Source organism: Anomaloglossus baeobatrachus, chromosome 2, assembly GCF_048569485.1.
Source record: "Anomaloglossus baeobatrachus isolate aAnoBae1 chromosome 2, aAnoBae1.hap1, whole genome shotgun sequence".
Classification (NCBI taxonomy): Eukaryota; Metazoa; Chordata; class Amphibia; order Anura; family Aromobatidae; genus Anomaloglossus; species Anomaloglossus baeobatrachus.
The window spans coordinates 688,642,548-688,668,120 of record NC_134354.1 but is presented as its reverse complement, the minus strand read 5'-3'; the positions used below and the strand labels follow the sequence as shown (position 1 = coordinate 688,668,120).

Below are 25,573 nucleotides of genomic sequence, written 5' to 3'. Positions count from 1 at the left end.
AATCCGCGGGTAAAACGGCCTAGTGCGCACATAGCCTTACACTCTGACAGAAAAATGACTACGTATTTCTCATGTATAGTCACCGTACCGGACGCCCTCAGTTTACCTCAGATAATTGCTCCTTTTCACCTGCTTCCAAGATGGCAGCTATAGTCAATGGAGAGTGCAGTGGTAAGTCCACCCACCCCCCTTCCGGACAATGTACATTTTCATGTTTTATTGCCCATGACCCCTGGTTACAGAGGAGTAAGCCCTGTCAGTGCTTCCTAATCTACATACACAGGCCATATTCAATGTTGTGTATACAGTGATCCCTCACCTATCGGTATCGGAGTTACGTTCAAGAGATGTGAAAATCCGCAAAGTAGCAGAGTTATATTTACTCCATATTTTCAGATTATAACAGGCACTATTCCTCTGAAAAATTTGTGAGGAAAATGAGGGGTGCGTATTATAAGCAGAATTTAGCTTACCGGGAGGAAGGCGGTGGAGAATGGTGACAGATGGCAGAGGTAATGCTGTGGGCTGCAGAAGGTGAGGCAGGTGCCATTCTAAAAATATCAGTGGTGCGGGCTTCAAATAATGGCACCCGGAGTTGACGCGTGCTCTCGGCTCAAGATCTCATCTGTGCATGTGCCACGTCCGGCCTGTTGATCTCCTGGCAGCAGACTTAAGGAAAATGGCACCCAGAGGTGGTGATTGCGTAGCTGAGATCTCAATTAGTCATTGAACCGATAGCTCAATCTACACACGCGCCGACTATGGGTGCCATATCTTTGAAACCTGCACCACTGACAGTTTCTGAATGTTCCTGCCAGTGCCCGCAGTGAGCATCTGGGACGCCCGCAACATCGCCCTGCTCCACCACAGCCCCTGCCTCCCGTAACCCTGCTCCACTAAAGCTGCGCCCCCCCCCCCTTCCCGGTACCCTCGAAGCTGCAATAAGTGAACAGCGATATAGCGGGGGACAACTGTACAGTAATTAGGAAGGCTTATAAGATAATAAAACTAAGTTCATCTTTTCCATGGGGAGTCCGGCTGTATCATGCAACAGGCTTTCAGCTCCTACAATTGCATCAACTTGTGCAAGCAACTTACTGAGATTTCACAACATTAGTGCAGAGTAAAGCACACGCGTCCCGTACATATAAAGCCTATGGGTGGTCCAGAACTGGTTAAACAAGGTGTATATCACTTTTTGAATAGACCTAAAACCAGGAAGTTCAACCACACGTTATAGATAATGATAGCCATCACCTTTTTGTCATCCTCCTCTTCCGCGCCTTTCTTGAAATCATGTTCAAAAGAGCTGGCTAACTCATTAAATAAACCGACTTCTTCACAATTCTTCAGAAAGCGTGTGGGAGTGGGAGTCTGATCTATGGAGAAGGGAGAATTTTCTTTATCAGACATATAACATATTCCATATTCAAGAAGTATTAAATGCATTACAATAAATGTTACAAAAAGTCATATGAAAAAGTTTGGGCACCCCTATTAATGTTAACCTTTTTTCTTTATAACAATTTGGGTTTTTGCAGCAGCTATTTCAGTTTCATATATCTAATAACTGATGGACTGAGTGATATTTCTGGATTGAAATGAGGTTTATTGTACTAACAGAAAATGTGCAATCCACATTTAAACAAAATTTGACCGATGCAAAAGTATGGGCACCCTTATCAATTTCTTGATTTGAACACTCCTAACTACTTTTTACTGACTTACTAAAGCACTAAATTGGTTTTGTAACCTCATTGAGCTTTGCACTTCATAGGCAGGTGTATCCAATCATGAAAAAAGGTATTTAAGGTGGCCACTTGCAAGTTGATCTCCTATCTGAATCTCCTATGAAGAGTGGCATCATGGGCTCCTCAAAACAACTCTCAAATGATCTGAAAACAAAGATTATTCAGCATAGTTGTTCAGGGGAAGGATACAAAAAGTTGTCTCAGAGATTTAAACTGTCAGTTTCCACTGTGAGGAACATAGTAAGGAAATGGAAGAACACAGGTACAGTTCTTGTTAAGCCCAGAAGTGACAGGCCAAGAAAAATATCAGAAAGGCAGAGAAGAAGAATGGTGAGAACAGTCAAGGACAATCCACAGACCACCTCCTTTTAAAGACCTGCAGCATCATCTTGCTGCAGATGGTGTCAATGTGCATCGGTCAACAATACAGCGCACATTGCACAAGGAGAAGCTGTATGGGAGAGTGATGCGAAATAAGCCGTTTCTGCAAGCACGCCACAAACAGTCGCCTGAGGTATGCAAAAGCACATTTGGACAAGCCAGTTACATTTTGGAAGAAGGTCCTGTTGACTGATGAAACAAAGATTGAGTTCTTTGGTCATACAAAAAGGCGTTATGCATGGAGGCAAAAAAACACGGCATTCCAAGAAAAGCACTTGATACCCACAGTAAAATTTGGTGGAGGTTCCATCATGCTTTGGGGCTGCGTGGCCAATGCCGGCACCGGGAATCTTGTTAAAGTTGAGGGTCGCATGGATTCAACTCAGTATCAGCAGATTTTTGACAATAATGTGCAAGAATCAGTGACGAAGTTGAAGTTACGCAGGGGATAGATATTTCAGCAAGACAATGATCCAAAACACCGCTCCAAATCTACTCAGGCATTCATGCAGAGGAACAATTACAATGTTCTGGAATGGCCATCCCAGTCCCCAGACCTGAATATCATTGAACATCTGTGGGATGATTTGAAGCGGCTGTCCATGCTCGGCGACTATCAAACTTAACTGAACTGGAATTGTTTTGTAAACAGGAATGGTCAAATATACCTTCATCCAGGATCCAGGAACTCATTAAAAGCTACAGGAAGCGACTAGAGGATCTACAAAATATTAATGACACTTTTATGTTGAGGTGCCCATACTTTTGCACCGGTCAAATTTTGTTTAAAATGCGGATTTCACATTTTCTGTTAGTACAATAAACCTCATTTCAATCCAGAAATATTACTCAGTCCATCAGTTATTAGATGCACTGCGCAGGGTCGGTTCTCGGGTACCCACTGATCTGGTGTCAATTACTTCTCAGAATCAGCCCATTTACACCAAATCAATCCTGTATGCCGGAGGCATGTCCTAAATGTATTACATCAATCCCCATTACGGCATGCTCACTCACAGTGGGTGAATACTTTCCATACATCTTACTGGGTTTGTTTCTAAAGCTTGTATGGATTTTAGCACAAAAATGAATGGAACTGGTCCATACAAGAAAATTCACTCTAGAGTCCCATTGTAGTGATATTTGTTTTGTTATATCACTACTAGAAGGTGGCCCGATTCTAACGCATCGGGTATTCTAGAATTTACTGTGTAGTTAATGTATGATTTTTGTTATATATATAGAGGTTGTTGTGTGTAGTTGCCAAGTGTTTGTGTAGGGCACTGTAAATGTTCTAGGTGTTGTCTGGGTGTGGGGGTGTGCAAGAGCGGTGTTTGTGTGTTGCGTTGTTTGTGGAGCGTTGTGTGTGTGGTGCTGTTTGTGTTGTGCGGTTTGTGTGGGGGTGTGTGTGTTTTGGGGGGAGGTATGTTTTGTGTAGTGTGTGAGTGTTGGAGTAGTCCTGAGGAGAGAGGAATTTAATAGGAGGAGTAGTCCTGGGGGGAGAGGAGTATAATAGGAGGAGGAGTCCTGGGGGGAGAGGAGGATAATAGGAGGAGCAGTCCTGGGGGGAGAGGAGGATAATAGGAGGAGTAGTTCTGGGGGGAGAGGAGTCTAATAGGAGGAGTAGTCCTGGGGGGAGGTGTATAGGTGGCCAATGTGTGTGGGGGGGGCGCGTTGCCGAGCGGGCAAAGTGTGCGGGGGGGGACCTGAGCCAAGCAGGCAAAGTGTACGGGGGGTGTGGCCAAGCGGGCAAAGTGTGCGGGGGCGTGGCCAAGCGGGCCAAGTGTGCGGAGGGCGGGGCCGAGTGGGCACAGTGTGCGGGGGGCGTGGCCGGGCCAAGCGGCCAATGCGATGGTTGTCACTGTAATGATGTCATTTTGGAGCAAGACAGACAGAATAAGGCAATTATATATATAGATCCTTTTCACGTTATATACTGTATGTTCAATGTATGCATTATAATACTCAACAATCGTTGCCTCCCCGGGGTCCTCCACCTGTGACCGCAGGTAACCTGACCTCAGGGTACTTCTTTAAACTCGGTGACCCCATTTGAGGTCAGGTTAGCTGCAGTCACAGGTGACGGACCATGGCAACCTCCAGCTGTGACCGCAACTTACCTGAGTGACGTCACCGCTGATCACGGCTCAATCTCTGCCTGCAGTTACAGCATGCGGAAATGTTCCATGATTGCGTGCTGTAATTTCAGATGTAACAGAGCTGAATCATGGGACCTTGTATGGATTACGTCAGATCAGCAGGGGTGTTTTGTGGGTTAATGGTGGTGAAAGAGGGTGTTTTTTTGTCTTTTATTCCAAATAAAGGATTGTTTTCAGTGTTTGTGTTTATTTACTTTCAGTTACAGATTAGTAACGGAGGGGTCTCAGACGCATCCGATAACTAATCTAGGGCTTAGTGGCAGCTGTGAGTTTCCATTAACACCTTATTACCCCAACTGCCACCGCACCAGAGTAATCGGGAAGAGTTGGCTAAAGTGCCGGTATTGTCATATCTAATGGATGTGGCAATCCTGGCCGGCTGCTATTTCAAGGCAGGGGGGCTTCTCAACCATGAGTATCCCCAGCCTGAGAATACCAGCACTCAGGTTTCAGGCTTTATCGTGGCTGGGTATCAAAATTGGGGGGACTGCATGCTGATTTTTTAAAATTATTTATTTAAATCATTAAAAATAATAAAAAAAAAAGCCATATGTGGTTCCTCTTAATTTGATGCACAGCCAAGATAAGCGCATGGCTGGGGGCTGTAGCCGTAGCTTTATCTGTGATGGGTATCATAATATGGGGGGAGGACCCTGCACCAATTTTTTTTTTTTATCTTTACTTTACATTATAGACCTGCAGACCGGGTTTGTAATTGGAAGCGTCAGACACGCTATCACTTAGCGTGGGGGCGCGTCTGACTGCAACCAATCACAGACGTCGGTGGGCATACGCATGAGCCTAATGAGAGGCCCCGGAGGTGAATGGATAGCCGCGGGAGCAGTTACAGCCGTGACGGAGCTTCGGTAAGTATAGCGCAGGCTTTATTTTTTTTTTGTCTTATCCGAGTGCTGAATCCGGATCATTAGCCAGAATTCCGGGTCCGGCAGCTGCTATGGGCAACAGGGTCAGTTTCTCTGTAAGACACCCAATATATCCAAGGCTTTTAATTCTTCTTTAAATTATCTACCAGAGAGGGCACAATATTACCTTGAATGATCACAGAGTCGGTCCTTGCTGGCCCAAACTTCAGCGTCATCTCATGCTTGTGTTTGTGTACAGCCAAATGGTCTTCATTTGTGAAGCGCTACAATAAATGGAAGACTAGTTTAATAGTAATAATAAATCCATAGGTAAAAGAAAACGCAAACTTTATAACATACACCCCTTTCTTACAGCCTTGTGTAACCCCTTAAATTCAAGCGTATTTTTTTGCAGAAAGTGCCAATCCATGGATTGAGTCCAACTTTGCAGCTCATCCTTCTGCATCTCTGCAATGCCGACATATAAATGAATAAAATTATTATTATTAATTATTATATGAACCCTCATACACAGACTAGTGAGTACATGGATTTGCCCAGCGCCCCCGGCAGCCCCAGGTGAACACAGGCTTACATCATACGGGCGACTCCTCAAGTGTAATTAAGAAACTCCTATTGGCATTACTTGGAAGAAGAGCCTTAAGGTGCGCTTACACTGCACGCCTATCGAGAAATGCTTGTTTCCCAATAATGGAGCCGTGTAAACAAGCTCCTGATAACCTGATGAACGAGCAAAAATGCAGATTTTTTGGGGCAAAATGATCTTCTGGGTTGCCAAAAAGAACATCATTCTCTACAGCATGTTGTCCTGTGCATGCAGGACTCGAGCTGCCGACAACAATGGCTGCCTATGTGCAGCGGGCGATCAGCGGTCATTTAACATTGTGCAGTGTAAAGGCATCCTTAGGGTAGGTTCATATATGCCAGATTTGGGGTGGAATTCTTCTGCTACTATGTGCACGTCATGTATTTGCAGCAGATTTTTCTGCAGAAAAAAAAGCTTTGTAAAATAACATTTTTGCATGGATTTTTTCCCTCATTCAGTTGAATGGGTGAAAAACGCTGAAAGAATTGACTGCAGCAGCTTTGGAAAAACGCTTTGAAGGTTCAAAACCGCAAGGAAAAAAATAAGCAGCGTGCGCATGAGATGTTTTTTTCCTGTAGCAAAAACCACATTGGATGAACAAAGCCTAAGGCTATGTGCACACGTTGCTTTTCTGTGTGCTTCTTTCCTATACATTAGGCTAGGTTCACATTTCCGTTATTTTAAATCCGTCAGGTCCGCAGCAACGGATCAGTCGTTTTTTAGATGTCAACTGACGCAACGGATGTGTTTTTCACAGGATTCCTTTCATAGGAATCCTGTGAAAAAACTGATCCGTCGCGTCCGTTGCATCCGCTGTGCGTCCGTTTTTTGACGGATCAGTCATGATCAGTTTGTGTTTGGGACAGCCCAGTGGTTGCGCCAAACATGCTGGGCATGCTCAGTAGATCATGACAGAATCCAGCGCTGGATTCCGTTGTAAGACTGATTACGACGGAATCCAGCACCATAGACATCCATTACAAGCTTGACGGATGGTGACTGATTCTTGCGCGGTGCGTTAATTTGGACGGCCAGAAAAATTTTACATTCTGCGTTGCTCCCGCCCGGTGGTCAGACAAAAAACAACTGACCGCGGCGCAGCGGATGCAACGCAAGGTCATCAGTCGCAATCCGCCACTAATACAAGTCTATGGGACACAACAGAATCCGCTAAACGGATGCCGTTGTTTACCATAGCCGCGAATTGTGACTGATACAATTTAACGGAAATGTGAACCTAGCCTAAAGCGTGTTTTGTGAACAAAAAAAAAAGTGCATTTTTTATCACGTTTGCGCTTTTTTTTTTGTTTTTCTTTTTACTAGTGGTCATCCTGCGCTGTATTCACGTGATCGCCGTCAGGTCTACGGCTGATGTTACAGCTGGGCCCGGTTCTCACTGCCCAGAGCGCTGCCTGCACCAGTCCCGGCAGATGAAATCCCTAAATGCTGCAATCCATGAGATCGCAGCATTCAAAAGGCAGGGAAAGGAATCACAGGGACCTGACCGCTGCCACAGCAACCTTGGGTCGTCACCATGACTACCCCGGGTTAGTGAGCTATGGATTGCCTCACACGCCATGCTGTATGCATGGTGTGTGAGGCGAAGTGCTGACATATAATTCACTGTAGTGATAAAGCATTGCAGTGGATTATAGAAACTAAGAAAAAGAAAAAAAAGCAGAAACAATTGACAAGATGCTTCTTTTTTCAGAAAAAAGAAACAGCATGCCAGGATTCTCATAGACTATGCTGGGATGCATTTTTCCTTGCAGCATTGATTAAAATCTGCAAGGAAAAATGTATGAGAAAAAGCATAAAAAAGCAACGTGCACACATAGTTTAATGTTGATTTCTTTTGCCTTGGTCTTTACAACTCCATCTATGATTATCGACATAATGTAATAAAGCTCGAGTCCAGCTACAGCGTCACATCATCAAAAAGGGACCGCGGTAATCAGAAGCCAGGACTAGAGAAGCCCAGGAACAGGAGCAGCAGATGACTGGGAAGGAGAGCATAGGGTTTTGTTTTTTTGTTTTTTTTTTTTTATTTTACACAATTTTCCAGCAATAAGAAAATTTGAGCATCAAAATCTTCAAATTCAGAATCTGATTAATGTTTTCCCCTTCCTGGAGAAAATCTGCGACAAATCCTGTTGCTGCAGCAGAATTTGACGCGCTGTGGGTTTTAGAGTCCGGATCACAGGTCACTTTCTGCAGTGTGTGGATTGGGTTCGTTGAAATCTCATCCACTTTGCCGCTACCGTGTTCTGCTTCGGATTTTGGGTTCTCAAAAAAGGATGAATAATCAGTGGAGATGAGCTGCTGCTAAGGCTATGCTCACATTTCCGTTGTTTTCCCATCAGTCACCTGCGTTGCTTAACGCTTGAGACTGATTTATTGTACAACAGGTGACAAGAAATGGAATTTCTTGTCATGAGAAAGCGGATTCTGTTGAGAGAGAGAACCATTACCTGATCGCTCTCTAACAGCCGGCTGCCGGATGATCAGCTGATCGCTCTCAAAAGCCGGCCGCCGGGTGATCAGCTGATCGCCCTCAAAAGCCGGCCGCCAGGTGATCAGCTGATCGATCTCAAAAGCCGGCTGCCGGGTGATCAGCTGATCGCTCTCAAAAGCCGGCCGCCGGGTGATCAGCTGATCGCTCTCAAAAGCCGATCATTTCAGTTTAAAACTTGGGAGGGGGAGGAAGGGAGAGAGGAACTGGATTTACCTGCTTTCGGACGTTCTGCTGGACATGCGGAGCATGCTCAGTAAAACGTGCCGGAATCCTGCACCATAGACTTACATTATACCTCCTGCCGGATTCCAATGGAATCCTGCGGGGTGCGTTTTTTTTTTGCCGCAACAAAAAAACATTGCATGCTGCGTCCCTCCCACCTGACAGTCAGTCAGTCAGTAAACGACTGATGTGCCGCTCGGCGGATGCAATGCCGGGTCATCAGTCACAATCCGCATACAAGTCTATGGGAAACAACGGAATCCGCCAAACGAATTGCGTTGTTTATCAGAGCGGCAGATTGTGACTGATCCTAAACAGCGGAAATGTGAACATAGCCTTAGCGGAGCAGCGTGATGCTGGAGAGGACTACAAGTCTCAAAGGCAGGAAGGGAGAAGGTGATCAACAACTGTACAAGTTGTTATGTAAAAAGTGATGTGATTAGTATTCCATATATTTGTGCAGGTGACCAAACAAATTCAACAAGCAGTTACACATTGACATTACACTGATAAATTGGGAGGGGGCATAAAAAAAAAAAAAAGGGGGGGGGGGGGGGGGGGAGTTCTTGTAACAGCTGAGAAATGCATTCCAGCAGCCAGGAAAAGTGAATAAACGGCACCGCACCCCCTCTAGTCCCGTGCTTCTGGTGCCAAAACAACCTCAGGAAAAATAGGCCCCTGGAAGCCGTGTCCAAGCCTGGCACGCACAGCCTGCGGAAACATGAGAGCTATGGGATTACTGCACATACAATCACACAGCCATGTTCCTCCACTTCCTCCCGGCTGAAGGAGAGCATGTGTGTGCGGGGAGGGGAGGCAGCTGGGGAAACCAGCAAAAATGCGTGATAGTATTTTATATCTCATCATCATCCATTATTCAATGTGTATTAGGAGAAAACTCTAAGGCCAGGAGCAGGAGAGCACTAAGCTAGGAATGAACGGGCGCGGGGCTAACGAAAATGACAATTCTGCACCTTCGCACCACAGGAATGTTTCCTTTCCTCTTGGCATCCTAATATTTTTACATCAATTTGGTTGAGACATGTTGATTTTAGCAAGTTTTACTTATTTTAGACTTCATATTCAGGTAATAAAAAATTACTATAGTATTTCTTACTACAGTGTTGTACAAGAGTAGCTGCTGCTATCGGGACAGCGAACACTGACTATATCCCAAAAGAAGGGACAGAAAGTGATCTGGAAATGGTCACTGTCCTTTCACCACACTTTACATAAATCAGTCAGTAGTACAGGTGAATCTAAGAAGCTTTATAATATATTTTGTCAGATATAACTGCTGCTTTCTCCACCGACTGTCAGTGTAATGTGTATAGAAAGAGTCCATGGACTATCAGCGTAATATGTATAGAAAGAGTCCATGGACTATCAGCACACTGTATAGAAAGAGTCCATGGACTATCAGTGTACTGTATAGAAAGAGTCCATGGACTATCAGCACACTGTATAGAAAGAGTCCATGGACTATCAGTGTACTGTATAGAAAGAGTCCATGGACTATCAGCACACTGTATAGAAAGAGTCCATGGACTATCAGTGTACTGTATAGAAAGAGTCCATGGACTATCAGTGTACTGTATAGAAAGAGTCCATGGACTATCAGCACACTGTATAGAAAGAGTCCATGGACTATCAGTGTACTGTATAGAAAGAGTCCATGGACTATCAGTGTACTGTATAGAAAGAGTCCATGGACTATCAGCACACTGTATAGAAAGAGTCCATGGACTATCAGTGTACTGTATAGAAAGAGTCCATGGACTATCTGCATAATGTGTATAGAAAGAGTCCATGGACTATCAGCACACTGTATAGAAAGAGTCCATGGACTATCAGCACAGTGGGGTGTCCGGTGACAGAGTCTAATAAATTCTGGGGTGAAGGAAGAGGGAAAGAAGAGAGAGGAACATAAGGGGGAAACAAGGAGAGGTAGATTTAGCACAGTAAGTGAGTGATTTAGCGTAACAGAGCTGGACTCACGGCTACACCCCTCAGTACTGCGGTGTAAGCATTAGGTTTGCTGCTGCTTCTACTTTTGAATATTTCCTTAAAATTAAAAAGAAAAGGAATCCATCTGTCTTCATGTACTGTGTATAATAAGAATCATCATAGCAGCCGGTCTCCACCCTTCACCCTAGAGGACACTAAAAAATAAAGATCGAGCATGTAGAGGAGAAAACAGGTGTAAAATGCAGAATACAAGGCCTATAATGGCCCGAGATGCTGTTATTCCTCATGTACGCACATGGCAGCTGGTTATGAAAAGTTGAGGCATCACGCATGGGCACTTTAATGACTTTTTTTGAGCAATGCAAAGTATAAAGTGTGTGTGTTGCACCTTGTCAGCAGACTGTGATTTTGTTTAATTTGATTTTATAGCCAACTTTATGAGCCAGAAGCTGACAGTAGTGTTTCTATAGGTAAAGATTGGAAAATGCATCTTCAATGTCCTTTTGTCAGAAACTACGGTAGCGTAAATGTGCGTGGATGGGTTTCTAAAGCTCTCCCTAGAGTCCATGGACTATCTGCGTAATGTGTATAGAAAGAGTCCATGGACTATCTGCGTAATGTGTATAGAACGAGTCCATGGACTATCTACGTAACGTGTATAGAAAGAGTCCATGGACTAGCTGTGTAATGTGTATAATAATAATGCAGCCACTGGTATGGTATACAATTTGAAGAATCTGAATTACAGCAATAATACCTAAAATATAACTTTTAATAATTCCTCTAAAAATAGGGAAGGATGACCTTGCCTATGCATAAAATTCAATGGGTTGCAAGATCCTCCATATCACTCGGGGGACTGGCATACCCTGTAAACACACAATAACACCTAAATATAATTGGTGCTGGCAAAATAAATCTAACCGAATTGGCCAAGAACGCTCACTCAGATCTCATTCACAAGTTAGCAGTGGCGTTAATCATTATAATGACCATGGCACCCACAGGTGTGTGACTGATACACTTCACATTCGGTTAAACAAATCAGCATTAACCAGGGATTTAAATAGCCAAGTTGTTAACCTGGTTGTGTCTGATAGGGAACAATCTCACCCAATTGCTGGTGTCTTGTTTCCCAAAAACGATCAGTTCGTCCTCATATTCGGCGGTTCCAGAAAAGACCCTCACCACATAGGTCCTGGACCCCTTATGAACGGACTAACTGTCCTCTCCCAGAATCTCCTTCTCCCGACGCGTTTCCTATACATCATTCATCAGGGGAGTAAATGAGGAGACAACTTCTACTGGGTTAATCTAGAAAAAATGAGAATATGGGGAGAATAATGGGGGGGGGTTCATATATATACAGTAGCCCCCAATACACCTCACCCTATATAGAAGAACCAAATGAGAAAACAACGACTTACCAGACGGTGACAGCACAAATCCTATTAGCTTTACACCGCTGTCCAGCAAGAGCCTTTTTAAATAGTCGCCGCTCTTCTGCCGGCGTGTGACGTCACATCCATGATTGCGCTCACCGCTTCCGCTCTATGCGGTGGAGCGCATCAGTGGAACGCAATAGCGTCCCACAAGAAATGACGTCAAATCATATCCGGCGCACTCTCAGCATCGCACTAGCGATGCGAGAGTAGGACGCATCAGCGCCCGGCAGCCCGCCCCCTCACCTAGATCGGACAGCCCATCGCAACATGCCTCATCGCGCATGCGCCTAGTCCGTGACGCGGACCATCCTAATGGTGGGGACAAAGTGTTATATAATAACATACTAATCATTGAACGGGGCGAAGGCCGCCAATACCAGATAATATATGCAGGTCTCAAAGGGACAGTTCAACAGAAAAACAGATATTGGAAAACAGATCGGATGTAAACTCTCAAGAGTTTACCGTACGGAGACAGCAACCAACTCGTTATTAAGGTGGGAGAGTAGTCATCCTCTGTCTCAAAAGAAGGGCATCCCAAAGGGGCAATTTTCTAGAATAAAGAGGAATTGTTCCAATAAAGAGAAGTGTTCACTACAGTTTGATGACCTGGAAAAAAGGTTTCGTGAAAGAGGGTACCCAAGCACAGTTATTAAAAAGGCACGTGAAGAGATTAATGAGATCAGCAGGCCGGCTCTTTTATATCCGGCACCGAAACAGGATGATGCAGCTGATCTAGTCCGTTTCATCACAACATTCAATAATGGTTCGAAAGCGATGAGAGAGGTGCTGGAAAGGCATTGGTCCATTCTAAGAATGGACCATGATATTGGTAAATTTGTTTCAGAGAAACCCCAGATTACCTTCAGACGAGCTAGGTCACTACAAGATAGATTGACCCATAGTCACTTCATTGACAAAAGGGGCACGGGTTGTGACTGGCTCAGAAGCAGTCCCAAGGGGTGCTTTCGCTGTAGTGGGTGTGTGGCCTGTGGTACGATGAAGGTAGGAAAGAAATTTTGGAGCACCAACACAGGGAAGGAATATGACATCCGTTGCTTTGTCAACTGTCGCACAAGAGGTGTTATATACAAGGTCACATGTTCATGTGGACTAAAATACATTTGTAAGACGAGGAGGGAATTCAGAAGGAGGGTAGGAGAGCATCTGAGAGATGTTAGGGTTGGGAATGACACCCCACTGGCAAAACATCTGAACACTTTTCATGGCGGTGACCTAAATCAAATCACCTTCCAAGGTATTGATGTGGTTCCACCACTTAGGCGGGGATGTGATTGGGATAAGAAAATCCTCCAAAAGGAGTGTAGGTGGATCTTCCGGCTAAAAACAATTCATCCTCTTGGTCTTAACGAATGTATTTCTTTCGCACCCTTTTTGTAGGTGGAGGCTATAGTGGTAGTTAGGCGGGAAAGCCATCGGACGAGTGGTGGCGCCAACCACCGTTCTTTAGGGTGCCAACCCCCGCAGCTAGGTAGGGTTAAGGTACCGTCACACTAAGCAACTTACCAGCGATCCCAACAACGATAGGGATCGCTGGTAAGTTGCTAGGAGGTTGCTGGTGAGCTGTCACACTGCGACGCTCCAGCGATCCCACCAGCAACCTGATCTGGCAGGGATCGCTGGAGCGTGGCTACACGAGTTGCTGGTGAGCTCACCAGCAACCAGTGACCAGCCCCCAGCGCCGCGTGGAAGATGCTGCGCTTGGTAACTAAGGTAAATATCGGTAACCAACCCGATATTTACCTTGGTTACCACTGCACGGAGCTACACGTGCAGAGAGCAGCGCACACTGAGCGCTGGCTCCTTGCTCTCCTAGCTACAGCACACATCGGGTTAATTACCCGATGTATGCTGCAGCTAAATGTGCACAGAGCAGGGAGCAGCGCACACTGAGCGCTGGCTCCTTGCTCTCCTACTTACAGCACACATCAGGTTAATTAACCCGATGTGTCCTGCAGCTAGCTACATGTGCACAGAGCAGGAGCCGGCACTGACAGTGAGAGCGGCGGAGGCTGGTATCAAAGGTAAATATCGGGTAACCAAGGACAGGGCTTCTTGGTTACCCGATGTTTACATTGGTTACCAGCCTCTGCAGAAGCCGGCTCCTGCTGCCTGCACATTTAGTTGTTGCTGTCTCGCTGTCACACACAGCGATCTGTGCTTCACAGCAGGACAGCAACAACTAAAAAATGGCCCAGGACATTCAGCAACAACCAACGACCTCACAGCAGGGGCCAGGTTGTTGCTGGATGTCACACACAGCAACATCGCTAGCAACGTCACAAAAGTTGTTCGTTAGCAGCGATGTTGCTAGCGATGTTGCTTAGTGTGACGGGGCCTTTAGTTTTGTCAGTCTAGCTAAGTTGGTGGTGGAGTTGGCTAGTTATCTTTTCTACTATTTCTTTTATATGTTAATATTCCCAGATCCATCTGTGTCCATCTTTTCATTATCCCAGTGTAGTCATAGGTTAAACTAATGTCATTTACCTTCCAGTACCTCTCTCTTTAATCTGACTTGCTCTATGTAAGGTGTCTGAATCTATCCATAATGTCCTCTGGCATTGCTGGTCTCTTTAATTCTTGAGAGTTTACATCCGATCTGTTTTCCAATATCTGTTTTTCTGTTGAACTGTCCCTTTGAGACCTGCATATATTATCTGGTATTGGCGGCCTTCGCCCCGTTCAATGATTAGTATGTTATTATATAACACTTTGTCCCCACCATTAGGATGGTCCGCGTCACGGACTAGGCGCATGCGCGATGAGGCATGTTGCGATGGGCTGTCCGATCTAGGTGAGGGGGCGGGCTGCCGGGCGCTGATGCGTCCTACTCTCGCATCGCTAGTGCGATGCTGAGAGTGCGCCGGATTTGATTTGACGTCATTTCCTGTGGGACGCTATTGCGTTCCACTGATGCGCTCCACCGCATAGAGCGGAAGCGGTGAGCGCAATCATGGATGTGACGTCACACGCCGGCAGAAGAGCGGCGACTATTTAAAAAGGCTCTTGCTGGACAGCGGTGTACAGCTAATAGGATTTGTGCTGTCACCGTCTGGTAAGTCGTTGTTTTCTCATTTGGTTCTTCTATATAGGGTGAGGTGTATTGGGGGCTACTGTATATATATGAACCCCCCCCCATTATTCTCCCCATATTCTCATTTTTTCTAGATTAACCCAGTAGAAGTTGTCTCCTCATTTACTCCCCTGATGAATGATGTATAGGAAACGCGTCGGGAGAAGGGAGAAGGAGATTCTGGGAGAGGACAGTTAGTCCGTTCATAAGGGGTCCAGGACCTATGTGGTGAGGGTCTTTTCTGGAACCGCCGAATATGAGGACGAACTGATCGTTTTTGGGAAACAAGACATCAGCAATTGGGTGAGATTGTTCCCTATCAGACACAACCAGGTTATCAACTTGGCTATTTAAATCCCTGGTTAATGCTGATTTGTTTAACCGAATGTGAAGTGTATTAGTCACACACCTGTGGGTGCCATGGTCATTATAATGATTAACGCCACTGCTAACTTGTGAATGAGATCTGAGTGAGCGTTCTTGGCCAATTCGGTTAGATTTATTTTGCCAGCACCAATTATATTTAGGTGTTATTGTGTGTTTACAGGGTATGCCAGTCCCCCGAGTGATATGGAGGATCTTGCAACCCATTGAATTTTATGCATAGGCAAGGTCATCCTTCCCTATTTTTAGAGGAATTATTAAATTATTTAGGTATTATTGCTGTAATTCAGGGTAACGTGTATAGAAAGAGTCCATGGACTATCTACGTAACGTGTATAGAAAGAGTCCATGGACTATCTACGTAACGTGTATAGAAAGAGTCCATGGACTATCTACGTAATGTGTATAGAACGAGTCCATGGACTATCTGTGTAATGGTTTCTAAAGCTCTCCCTAAAGCCTGTGTGCGATTCCAGTTCGGTGTCTGAACATCTGCAGGTTACGCTGGGGATCTTGCTTGTGACACATAGGTGAGCAGTCTGGTAACCCTTGTTTTGGGACAGCCGGGGGCACTTGGTGACGAGGAAAGGCTATGTGCATCAGTGGGTATGAATCAGACGACTACCGGTGTAACCTAGATTGTGCAACGCACGGCCACCAAAAGGAGGACTGTGACTCATCTCGTCTGTGAGAAGTGCCCTCGTCACAGTCCCACGCAGGTAGAGGAGATAATAAATTGCCTAATAATGGTCACCGCACTTGATCCTCTGTAGAAGTGGCGTTGAGGGCGCCTTATACAATAGATATCGCTTATATAACACTGGAGTGTATCGTACTCGTCACATCATGCCACAACAAATCACATAATTGACTGAAAGTATGCAGGATTTCATTGTGTTCGATAAACATCTTGGCAAACGTATCTGGAGTTTAACTTAAACCAAATGTTTAAAAAAGCTATTGTAAAAGCTCAGTGTGTAGGTCTGGCCTGACATGCCGGCTCTTGCACATTGTGATGAGTCATTCCACATGTGGGGCTGGAGGACGAGCAGAAGAGGCTTAAAGGAGAAGTCATTTCTGGAAAGTCCCTACTTGAAAGGCTGGAGTCTGGAGGCTAATGGCGCTTTTACACCAGCGGATTATCATTTCATGGGAACAGTCGCTCCCAATTATCCGCCGGTGTACACACGCCAGCAAACATCTGTCTGACAATAAAAGCGCTAATTTGTCGGCCGAATGCATCGGTTATGGCAGCATAAAAGTGATTGGCAGCACAGCGCCCCGTGTACACAGGAGATGATGTGCTGCCGAGAACATGGTGCGCTACGGGGACAAAACGAGTGCGTTACCAACTTTTCTGTCCCCATCATGGTTTGGCGGCCTCTGTAAACAGAAACCAGTGCCGAACACGTTACACAGCCTATAGGTACCCATTAACACGTTACTCAGCCTATAGGTGCTCATTAACACATTACGCAGCCTATAGGTGCTCATTAACACATTACGCAGCCTATAGGTACCCATTAACACGTTACACAGCGTATAGGTGCTCATTAACACATTACGCAGCCTATAGGTGCTCATTAACACGTTACACAGCGTATAGGTGCTTATTAACACGTTACACAGCCTGTAGGTGCTCATTAACACGTTACACAGCCTATAGGTACCCATTAACACGTTACACAGCGTATAGGTGCTCATTAACACATTACGCAGCCTATAGGTGCTCATTAACACGTTACACAGCCTATAGGTGCTTATTAACACGTTACACAGCCTGTAGGTGCTCATTAACACGTTACACAGCCTATAGGTGCTCATTAACACGTTACACAGCCTATAGGTGCTCATTAACACGTTACACAGCCTATAGGTGCTCATTAACACATTACGCAGCCTATAGGTGCTCATTAACACGTTACACAGCCTATAGGTGCTCATTAACACGTTACACAGCCTGTAGGTGCTCATTAACACGTTACACAGCCTATAGGTGCTCATTAACACATTACGCAGCCTATAGGTGCTCATTAACACGTTACACAGCCTATAGGTGCTCATCAAAACGTTACACAGCCTATAGGTGCTCATTAACACGTTACACAGCCTATAGGTGCTCATTAACACATTACGCAGCCTATAGGTACCCATTAACACGTTACACAGCCTATAGGTGCTCATTAACACATTACGCAGCCTATAGGTGCTCATTAACACGTTACACAGCGTATAGGTGCTTATTAACACGTTACACAGCCTGTAGGTACTCATTAACACGTTACACAGCCTATAGGTGCTCATTAACACGTTACACAGCCTATAGGTGCTCATTAACACGTTACACAGCCTATAGGTGCTCATTAACACATTACGCAGCCTATAGGTGCTCATTAACATGTTACACAGCCTGTAGGTGCTCATTAACACGTTACACAGCCTATAGGTGCTCATTAACACATTACGCAGCCTATAGGTGCTCATTAACACGTTACACAGCCTATAGGTGCTCATTAAAACGTTACACAGCCTATAGGTGCTCATTAACATGTTTCACAGCCTATAGGTACCCATTAACACGTTACACAGCCTATAGGTGCTCATTAACCTGTTACACAGCCTATAGGTGCTCATTAACATGTTACACAGCCTATAGGTACCCATTAACACGTTACACAGCCTATAGGTACCCATTAACACGTTACACAGCCTATAGGTACCCATTAACACGTTACACAGCCTATAGGTACCCATTAACACGTTACACAGCCTATAGGTACCCATTAACACGTTACACAGCCTATAGGTACCCATTAACATGTTACACAGCCTATAGGTGCTCATTAACACGTTACACAGCCTATAGGTGCTCATTAACCTGTTACACAGCCTATAGGTGCTCATTAACACATTACGCAGCCTATAGGTGCTCATTAACACGTTACACAGCCTATAGGTGCTCATTAACCTGTTACACAGCCTATAGGTGCTCATTAACATGTTACACAGCCTATAGGTACCCATTAACACGTTACACAGCCTATAGGTACCCATTAACACGTTATACAAGAGACACGGCTATATCAGGAGAACTATACTACATTTCTAATTGGAGGTAATGGCTAATATTATAACTACTGCATATTGGGATAGGCTCTTGGAGATGGGAATACCCCTTCAGCATCAGGAATCTAATTTGTGTAACAATAAAAGCTGAATTTCACCACGTTGCTGGTGGGCGTTTCCGTGCACTTGACTGACACCAGTGAGCAGCGATGACATTATACTGCAGAGCATGTTTGTCAGCTGTCAATCAAGGATGGAGATGGCACCAGCAGAAGCACAAAGAGCAGCAATGACGGCATGTACCCATCAGAGCACTTGAAAACTTAATTTGCAAATTAATAAAGGCAGAACCTTTCATAGTGTTTCACACTGGCATAGCCCACACCCCCTGTGGTCACACATGCAGACTGTAACAGACAGTTTCTCTTTAAATGCAGATTTTCTGCACAACAAAAGCAGCATAAAAAACCCTTTAAGGCCACATGCACACATTGAATATCTGGTGAGTTTTTTATCTCAGTATGTGTAACCCAAGACCAGAAGTTGGTGAAAAATACAGAAGTGGAGCTTGTGTTTCTATTAGGCTAGTTTCATACTTGCGTTGTTTTCCTTCAGTCGCAATCCGCCGTTTTGGAAAACAGCGGAATCCGTTAACGGATTCCGCTGCTTCCCATAGACTTGTATGGCCGACGGTTTGTGAGTGATGGACCTGCGTTGCTTCCGCTGGTTGACACTGCGTTGCTTCCGCCGGGCGGAAGGAACGCAGAATGTAACGTTTTTTGAGCAGTGGAATCCTTAGGATTTTGCTGAGCATGCACTCTGGCTCCCTGCACACGTAACCAGGGTAGACAATCGGGTTACTAAGCAAAGCGCTTTGCTTAGTTACCCGATATTTACCCTGGACATGTGTGCAGGGAGACCGACACTTCCCTGCTCGGCTCAGCCCCCTCCCGCACTCCACTAGGCATGTACACACGCACACACACGTCCCCAGCCATGCAGTCCCCGCGGCACTGACGTCCTCAGCGCCATGGCCCCGCTCAGCTCCACCCACCCCTCATTCTGCCCCCCGCAACCCTCCCACTGCACACATTCCCGGCGGCCGACCGATCAGCTGATCACCCGGCGGCCGGCTTCTGTGAGCAATCAGCTGATCACCCGGCAGCCGGGTGATCAGCTGATTGTTCACAATAGTCTGCCGCCGGCAAAACTAAGGGTAAAAAAAAAAAAAAAAAAAAAAGCAGATTCCGTTTTGTACGATCCGTTGCGCCATTATATGCAACACATCTGTTGCATCCGTCACACAACGCAATGCAACAGATGCCGTTCAGCGCAAGTGTGAAACTAGCCTTATACATTTCCTCTCATGTTCCCCTCATGTTTTTGGCCACAAATACTGAGGTAAAAAACTCACAAAATATTCAACATGTGCACATGGCCTAAAGCTAGGAGGAGCGCCGTGCACCAAGGCTGAGAACAGGAGCGCCGTGCACCAAGGCTGAGAACAGGAGCGCCGTGCACCAAGGCTGAGAACAGGAGCGCCGTGCACCAAGGCTGAGAACAGGAGCGCCGTGCACCAAGGCTGAGAACAGGAGCGCCGTGCACCAAGGCTGAGAACAGGAGCGCCGTGCACCAAGGCTGAGAACAGGAGCGCCGTGCACCAAGGCTGAGAACAGGAGCGCTGTGCACTAAGGCTGAGAACAGGAGCGCTGTGCACTAAGGCTGAGAACAGGAGCGCTGTGCACTAAGTGCAGGATGAGAATCTACAATACGGTACGTATTTATCAGTAAGTGCACAAAATCAAGTCCCCAATTGATTTTATAATGGCCGAAACCTTTAAAGTGCCACCCGAGTGTTGTACATGAAGTGCATTAGTGGATTTCTTCATAATCGATTGAGAAACGTGTGGAAAGGTCCTGGGTGGAGATGTAGTCCTTACTAGGTCTAGTCGGTGGGATACAATCTACTCTGCGCCCTCATTTACAGGTCAGTGACTCCGGCGCACATACACAGATCCGGCTCATCTCAGCGCCATGAGTACAGAAATGTTCTACCTTTCGGTAAAACCTGTTTGTTCCACGCTCTGGAAAGGGATCAGCATATACCTGGCTGTATATCAAGTGAAAAGTGCCCAGAATCTGACGGGACTTGTCACAGGAACAGCTCACGCAGCGCCGATGAGATTAAGGATTTCTATTCATCAAATACAAAGGATCGTACATAGAACAGAACAAGCTGCCTCCCCAATGTTATAGGAAAAACGTCCTAATCCCTTAAGGAAAAAGGCAATTTTCATTTTTGTGTGTTCAGTTTTTCCTCCCCTGTAACTTTATCTTTTCATTGACAGTGACTTATTACACATGTAGTTTTGAAAGACATTATACTGTAGAGAAAAAAGGGGAAGACCCCAAAATGAGAGGAAAAAAATACAATTCTGCCATCATGGTTTTGATTCTTCGGGCGAGTAGGATTACTGCCATACCAACAACTGGCTTGTGCCATCATTTTCTGAGATCCGATCGTTTTTATAGTTCTGTTGCTTCGTGAGGGACGGTGTTTTGTTGCGCGCTGTAGCTTTAATAGTAACAATATAGAGAAAATACTATGTTTTGACAACTTTTTATTGCATTCTCTGCAGGAGTTGTGGTCATCAAAAAATAACAATTTGGGTGTTTGGATTTTTTTTTTTTTCAGTACAGTTTAAAGGGAACCTGTCAGGTGCAATATGCAGCCAGGACCACGAGCAGTTCTGGGGGTATATTGCTAATCCCTGCATCCAGTAACATAAAGAGCTCTTTAGATAAAGTATTTCTAAAGCTCATTTATCATATGCTAATGACCACATGGACTAGTCGCAAGGGTGTAACTTCCTACTCTCATTTTGACCTCCTAGCATGGCAGCACGCCCACAGGGACGTGCCAACATGCTATTCAATGCAGCATCACCAGTGGTGATGCGTGTACCTGTGACCGTTGATCTGAATGCCCGACACTTCCGGTCATGTGCACTATGAAGCCGGGTGTACGCGTCCCGGCTTCAGAGAGGTCCAGTGTACATGAGCGGAAGTGCACTTCCGGGACTTCTGATCAGCGATCACAACAAACGCAGATATGTTAGCACGCCCTTGTGTGCAATGAGTTCACGAACGAAGGCCCTTGCGACAAGTCGCTGGCCTCATTAGCATATCATAAATGATCTTTAGAAATACTTTTTCTAAAGATCTCTTTATTTATGCTACTAGATGCTGGGACAGTTAGGGATTAGCAATATGCACCCAGAACTGCTCGTGGTTCTGGGTGCATACAGGACCTGACAAGTGCCCTTTAAAATTTCATGCGGTGATAGATCAGACTTGTAGAGGCAATACCAAATATGTTTATTCTTTTAACTTCTTTATTTTTTGCTGGAGAAAAAGGGAGGGTGTGAATTTTTTTTTTTTTTTTTTTTTTTAAACGGCTTATTTGTTTGCTTGTTCTATATACTGCAATATGATTTTGCCAACATAGACTATGGTAGGTCCCTGGCAATCAATCCTCCCCCTGCCATTGCAGCGCTGGGGGGCGATGGAGGCCAGAACAGAAGTCCTGGTGGGACCATGCAGCTCAATGTTTGATATCAGCATTTAAGGGATTAAGGCCACGTGCACACGTTGAGTATTTGGTGAGTTTTTTACGTCAGTACTTGTAAGTCAAGACCAGGAGTGGGTGATAAATACAGAAGTGGTGCCTGAGTTTCTATTATACTTTTCCTGGTTTTCTTACAAAAACTGGGAGGTAAAAAAAACTAAAATACTCAATGTGTGCACGTGGCCATGTACATACTACTAGCTATGAGCCCGTTCTACGCCCTGGTGTCAATGATTTAGCATCGGTGTGGGTCTTTTTTAATCTATTCCTTCCCTGGCTGCTTTATTCCCCTTTGTTTAAATGCTGTGCCGCGGGTGATGCAATTGTCCCCATGGCCGGCGGGTACACAGTGCTTTTATTCCCCACTGTAGTGGAATTTTTCACTAAAATGGGGCCGGAGTCAGCGCATGCGCATACAGCGATCTCTGGCTCCATTTTATTGAAGACACTGTGCTTGTGAATATCATCTAAATCAAATTGGTAATATTCACAGACCTGGTGTCCTCAATGATATGGTGCTGGATTTGGTGGTATACACATGTGCTGACTCCAGTGCCATTTGGTTGAAGAATTTAACTACAATGTGAACATAGCACTGTCCAAACGGTTTGATCCAGACTTGGGACAGAAGGACACGTTCAGTACTATATTGTGAATGCTAAAGCTCTATGGGAATGCCGTTCCATATGTCAGAAAACAATCTACTCTTCCATAGAGATCAGATGTTACTTGGAAATCCATAAAATATTGGCTTTTATAAGAAATGTCCAAATTATTTGGATGCATCAAATAACACGATTATTAAGGCGTAGCAGAAGTGATGAAAGGGATAACCGCAAACTCTTTCAATATATGACTTGTTAGCAAATAAGAAGGTTTGCAGTGAGTTGCTGACAAAGAGTGATTTTATTGGGGTGGACCAGGCTGGCTAGGTGTTGGACAGACCAGAATAGTGCACACTTGTGTGCAGTAGGTACATTTGGTCCATGCATGGTCTGTTGTGCACACGGACAAAACATGGAGTGAAACAACGGTCGTCTAAGGCCTAAGGAAGGACTAGTCTTTACCACTGTATTCAATGGCGTCCCACCAGTAAGAATACTACACATGGAAGTTGGTAATGGACACTGTTGCGGTGTCCATGTAGTCTTTAGTATACGAGGGGCTGCTGATAAGTCTTTGCCTTTGTGATCTTTTTTTGTTTCTACGTTAACGAATGTTACATCAAATGAAAGCCTTACGTGTCTAATATATGTTTTCAAAATTTTGTGCACGCGGGAAAGCAAAATGGCAGAGTCTAATGCGATATTCACAGCATCTGAGAGCAGAGGAGTGATAAAATTCTTGTTTCTGCAAGGAAAGTCCGAGGAGGATATTCATGGCGATATGTCGCAGACATTGGGGGATCAATGCCCTTCATATTCCACAGTTAAGAACGGAGTTGCCAAATTTAAAACGAGCCACTTCAGCACTAATGATGAGGAACGTCCTGGACGAGCGAGAGTGGTTGTTGTTCCGGAGATTGTCGATGCTGGGCACAACCTCATCCTGGAGAATCCACGAATTTCAGCTAAAGCAATAGCAGACATCATGGGGATTTCCCGTGAACGTGTTTGTGTCATTATTGGGATGATCGAATACCTGAAATATTCTGCGTCGCAAAATATTCGACGAATAACTCGCCGCTATGCGAATATTCGATGCGCCATGTAAGGCTATGGGAAGCCCGAATAGTTCAGAATAGTTGTTATTTGGGTTTCCCATAGACTTACACTGCGCATTGAATATTCGCGAATAGTCGAATAGCGGCGAGGTATTCGGAAAATATTCGCGAAGCCGGATATTTGAGGTATTTGATCATCCCTAGTCATTATCCATGAACATTTGGACATGAAGAAGCGATCTGCAAAGTGGGTCCTCAAATGTTTGACAACAGATCAGAGAAGCATGCGCGTGAAAACTTCCCGGTCCATTTGTCAGCGTTTCTTGACTGATAAGAACTTCTTGGATTGACTGGTCACTATGGATGAGACGTGGATTTATTTGTAGGACCTTGAAAACAATGAGCAGTCAAAACAGTGGAGGCACAGTGGTTCTCCTCGTCCAAAGAAGTTCAGGGTGCAAAAATCAGCCACTAAGGTGAAGGTGTCTGTGTTCTGGGATAAGGAGGGCGTGCTGCTAGTGGACTACCTTCAAAAGGGTTCCATCACCAATGCAAGGTATTAGGTTGAACTATTGGACCAATTGAAGACAGCTCCAAAGGCCAAAAGACGTGGCAAGCTGTCCAAAGGAATCTTGCTCCTGCAAGACCATGCCTCTGCTCATACTACACAAGCGACCATGGCAAAACTGGCAGAGCTGGCTTCCATTTAGTTGATCACCCCACCTTATTCACCAAATCTAGGTCCCTCCGACTATCATTTGTTTCCAAACCTGAAGAAACACCTCAAAAAGGTACCAAATTTCACACCAATTCTGATGCCATGTTGGAGGCACAACCGAAATCCTTCTTTTTGCTAGGCTTACAGAACTTGGAATACCGATGTAAGAAGTGTGCTGACATCAGTGGAGAGTATGTGGAATAAATGTGAAGCACCATCATCCTATCTCGTTTCTTTCTGGGTAAAGTCAAAGACTTATCAGCAGCCCCTCGTATATTGGCAATCTCCATACAGGAGGAGTGTGCAAACGATCACTTTTTTTACTCCCCCATTGGAATTTTGTCAGAGAAAACACAATCTAATTCCATTTTTGTGATCTCTGTGCAGAATCAACAGACTTTGTAACCCGAGAGGTAAAGGAAAAGGTCAGATATCGGCGCTGTTAAAACACACATGCTAAAAATATTCTCACCTCTGACTGATAAAAGAGCGGGGCACAGAGCAGAGGCATGACGGACAACACACCTGGATGTCTCCTACAAGTGAAAACACAAACGACTTGTTTGGGGAGTTGAGGAATATGTGCGAGGAGCCGTTTGTCAGAGTTGTCGGGAGTTTGATGAAGAATCTAAATCTAATTCTGCACTGTATGTAATGACATGACTGTGCTTCCTAGTGCCCCCGGGCTGTGAGTGAGAGTGGCATAATGTGCATGTGTGAAAATCGCAAAGTGACAGACCCCATAAAAAAAAAAGTGCAAACTGTAGAGGGTTCGTAGGAGATGGAATCTGAGATATGTGGAATATGTCCATTATGCAGCTCTGTGGTTATACATTCTTGACTTGTAAATGAAACACCCATTCTAAAAATTTTGTATTTCTCTACTTGCTAAATTTTACTAAACTATATAAGTAAACATTGCCTTAAAGGGGTATGCACCTTTCATCGGCAGTCCCATAGACAATGAATAGAGCAAAGGTCGCGCATGCTCACCTGTCGGGACCACTGCGGGTCCCGGCGCTTGGACTACCAGCACTTAGCAAATAATCTCCTATCCTATGGAAAGTGAATAACTTTCAATTGTAGGAATACTCCTTTCACTGGGAATT

General features: G+C 45.0%; 1 protein-coding gene across 3 annotated transcripts in view; it reads right to left on the bottom strand.

Moving 5' to 3' along the window:
• LOC142292093 (cyclic AMP-dependent transcription factor ATF-7-like) overlaps nucleotides 1-25,573 on the bottom strand; it is a 138,449-nt gene that overhangs the window by 33,737 nt on the left and 79,139 nt on the right. For all 3 annotated transcript variants that reach the window (XM_075337194.1, XM_075337196.1, XM_075337195.1), the window contains exons 3-4: nucleotides 5,342-5,438; nucleotides 1,258-1,379 (exon numbers count right to left, since the gene is read on the bottom strand). In XM_075337194.1, the coding sequence (XP_075193309.1) occupies nucleotides 1,258-1,379; nucleotides 5,342-5,438 (219 nt within the window). The remainder of the gene's footprint in view (nucleotides 1-1,257; nucleotides 1,380-5,341; nucleotides 5,439-25,573) is intronic.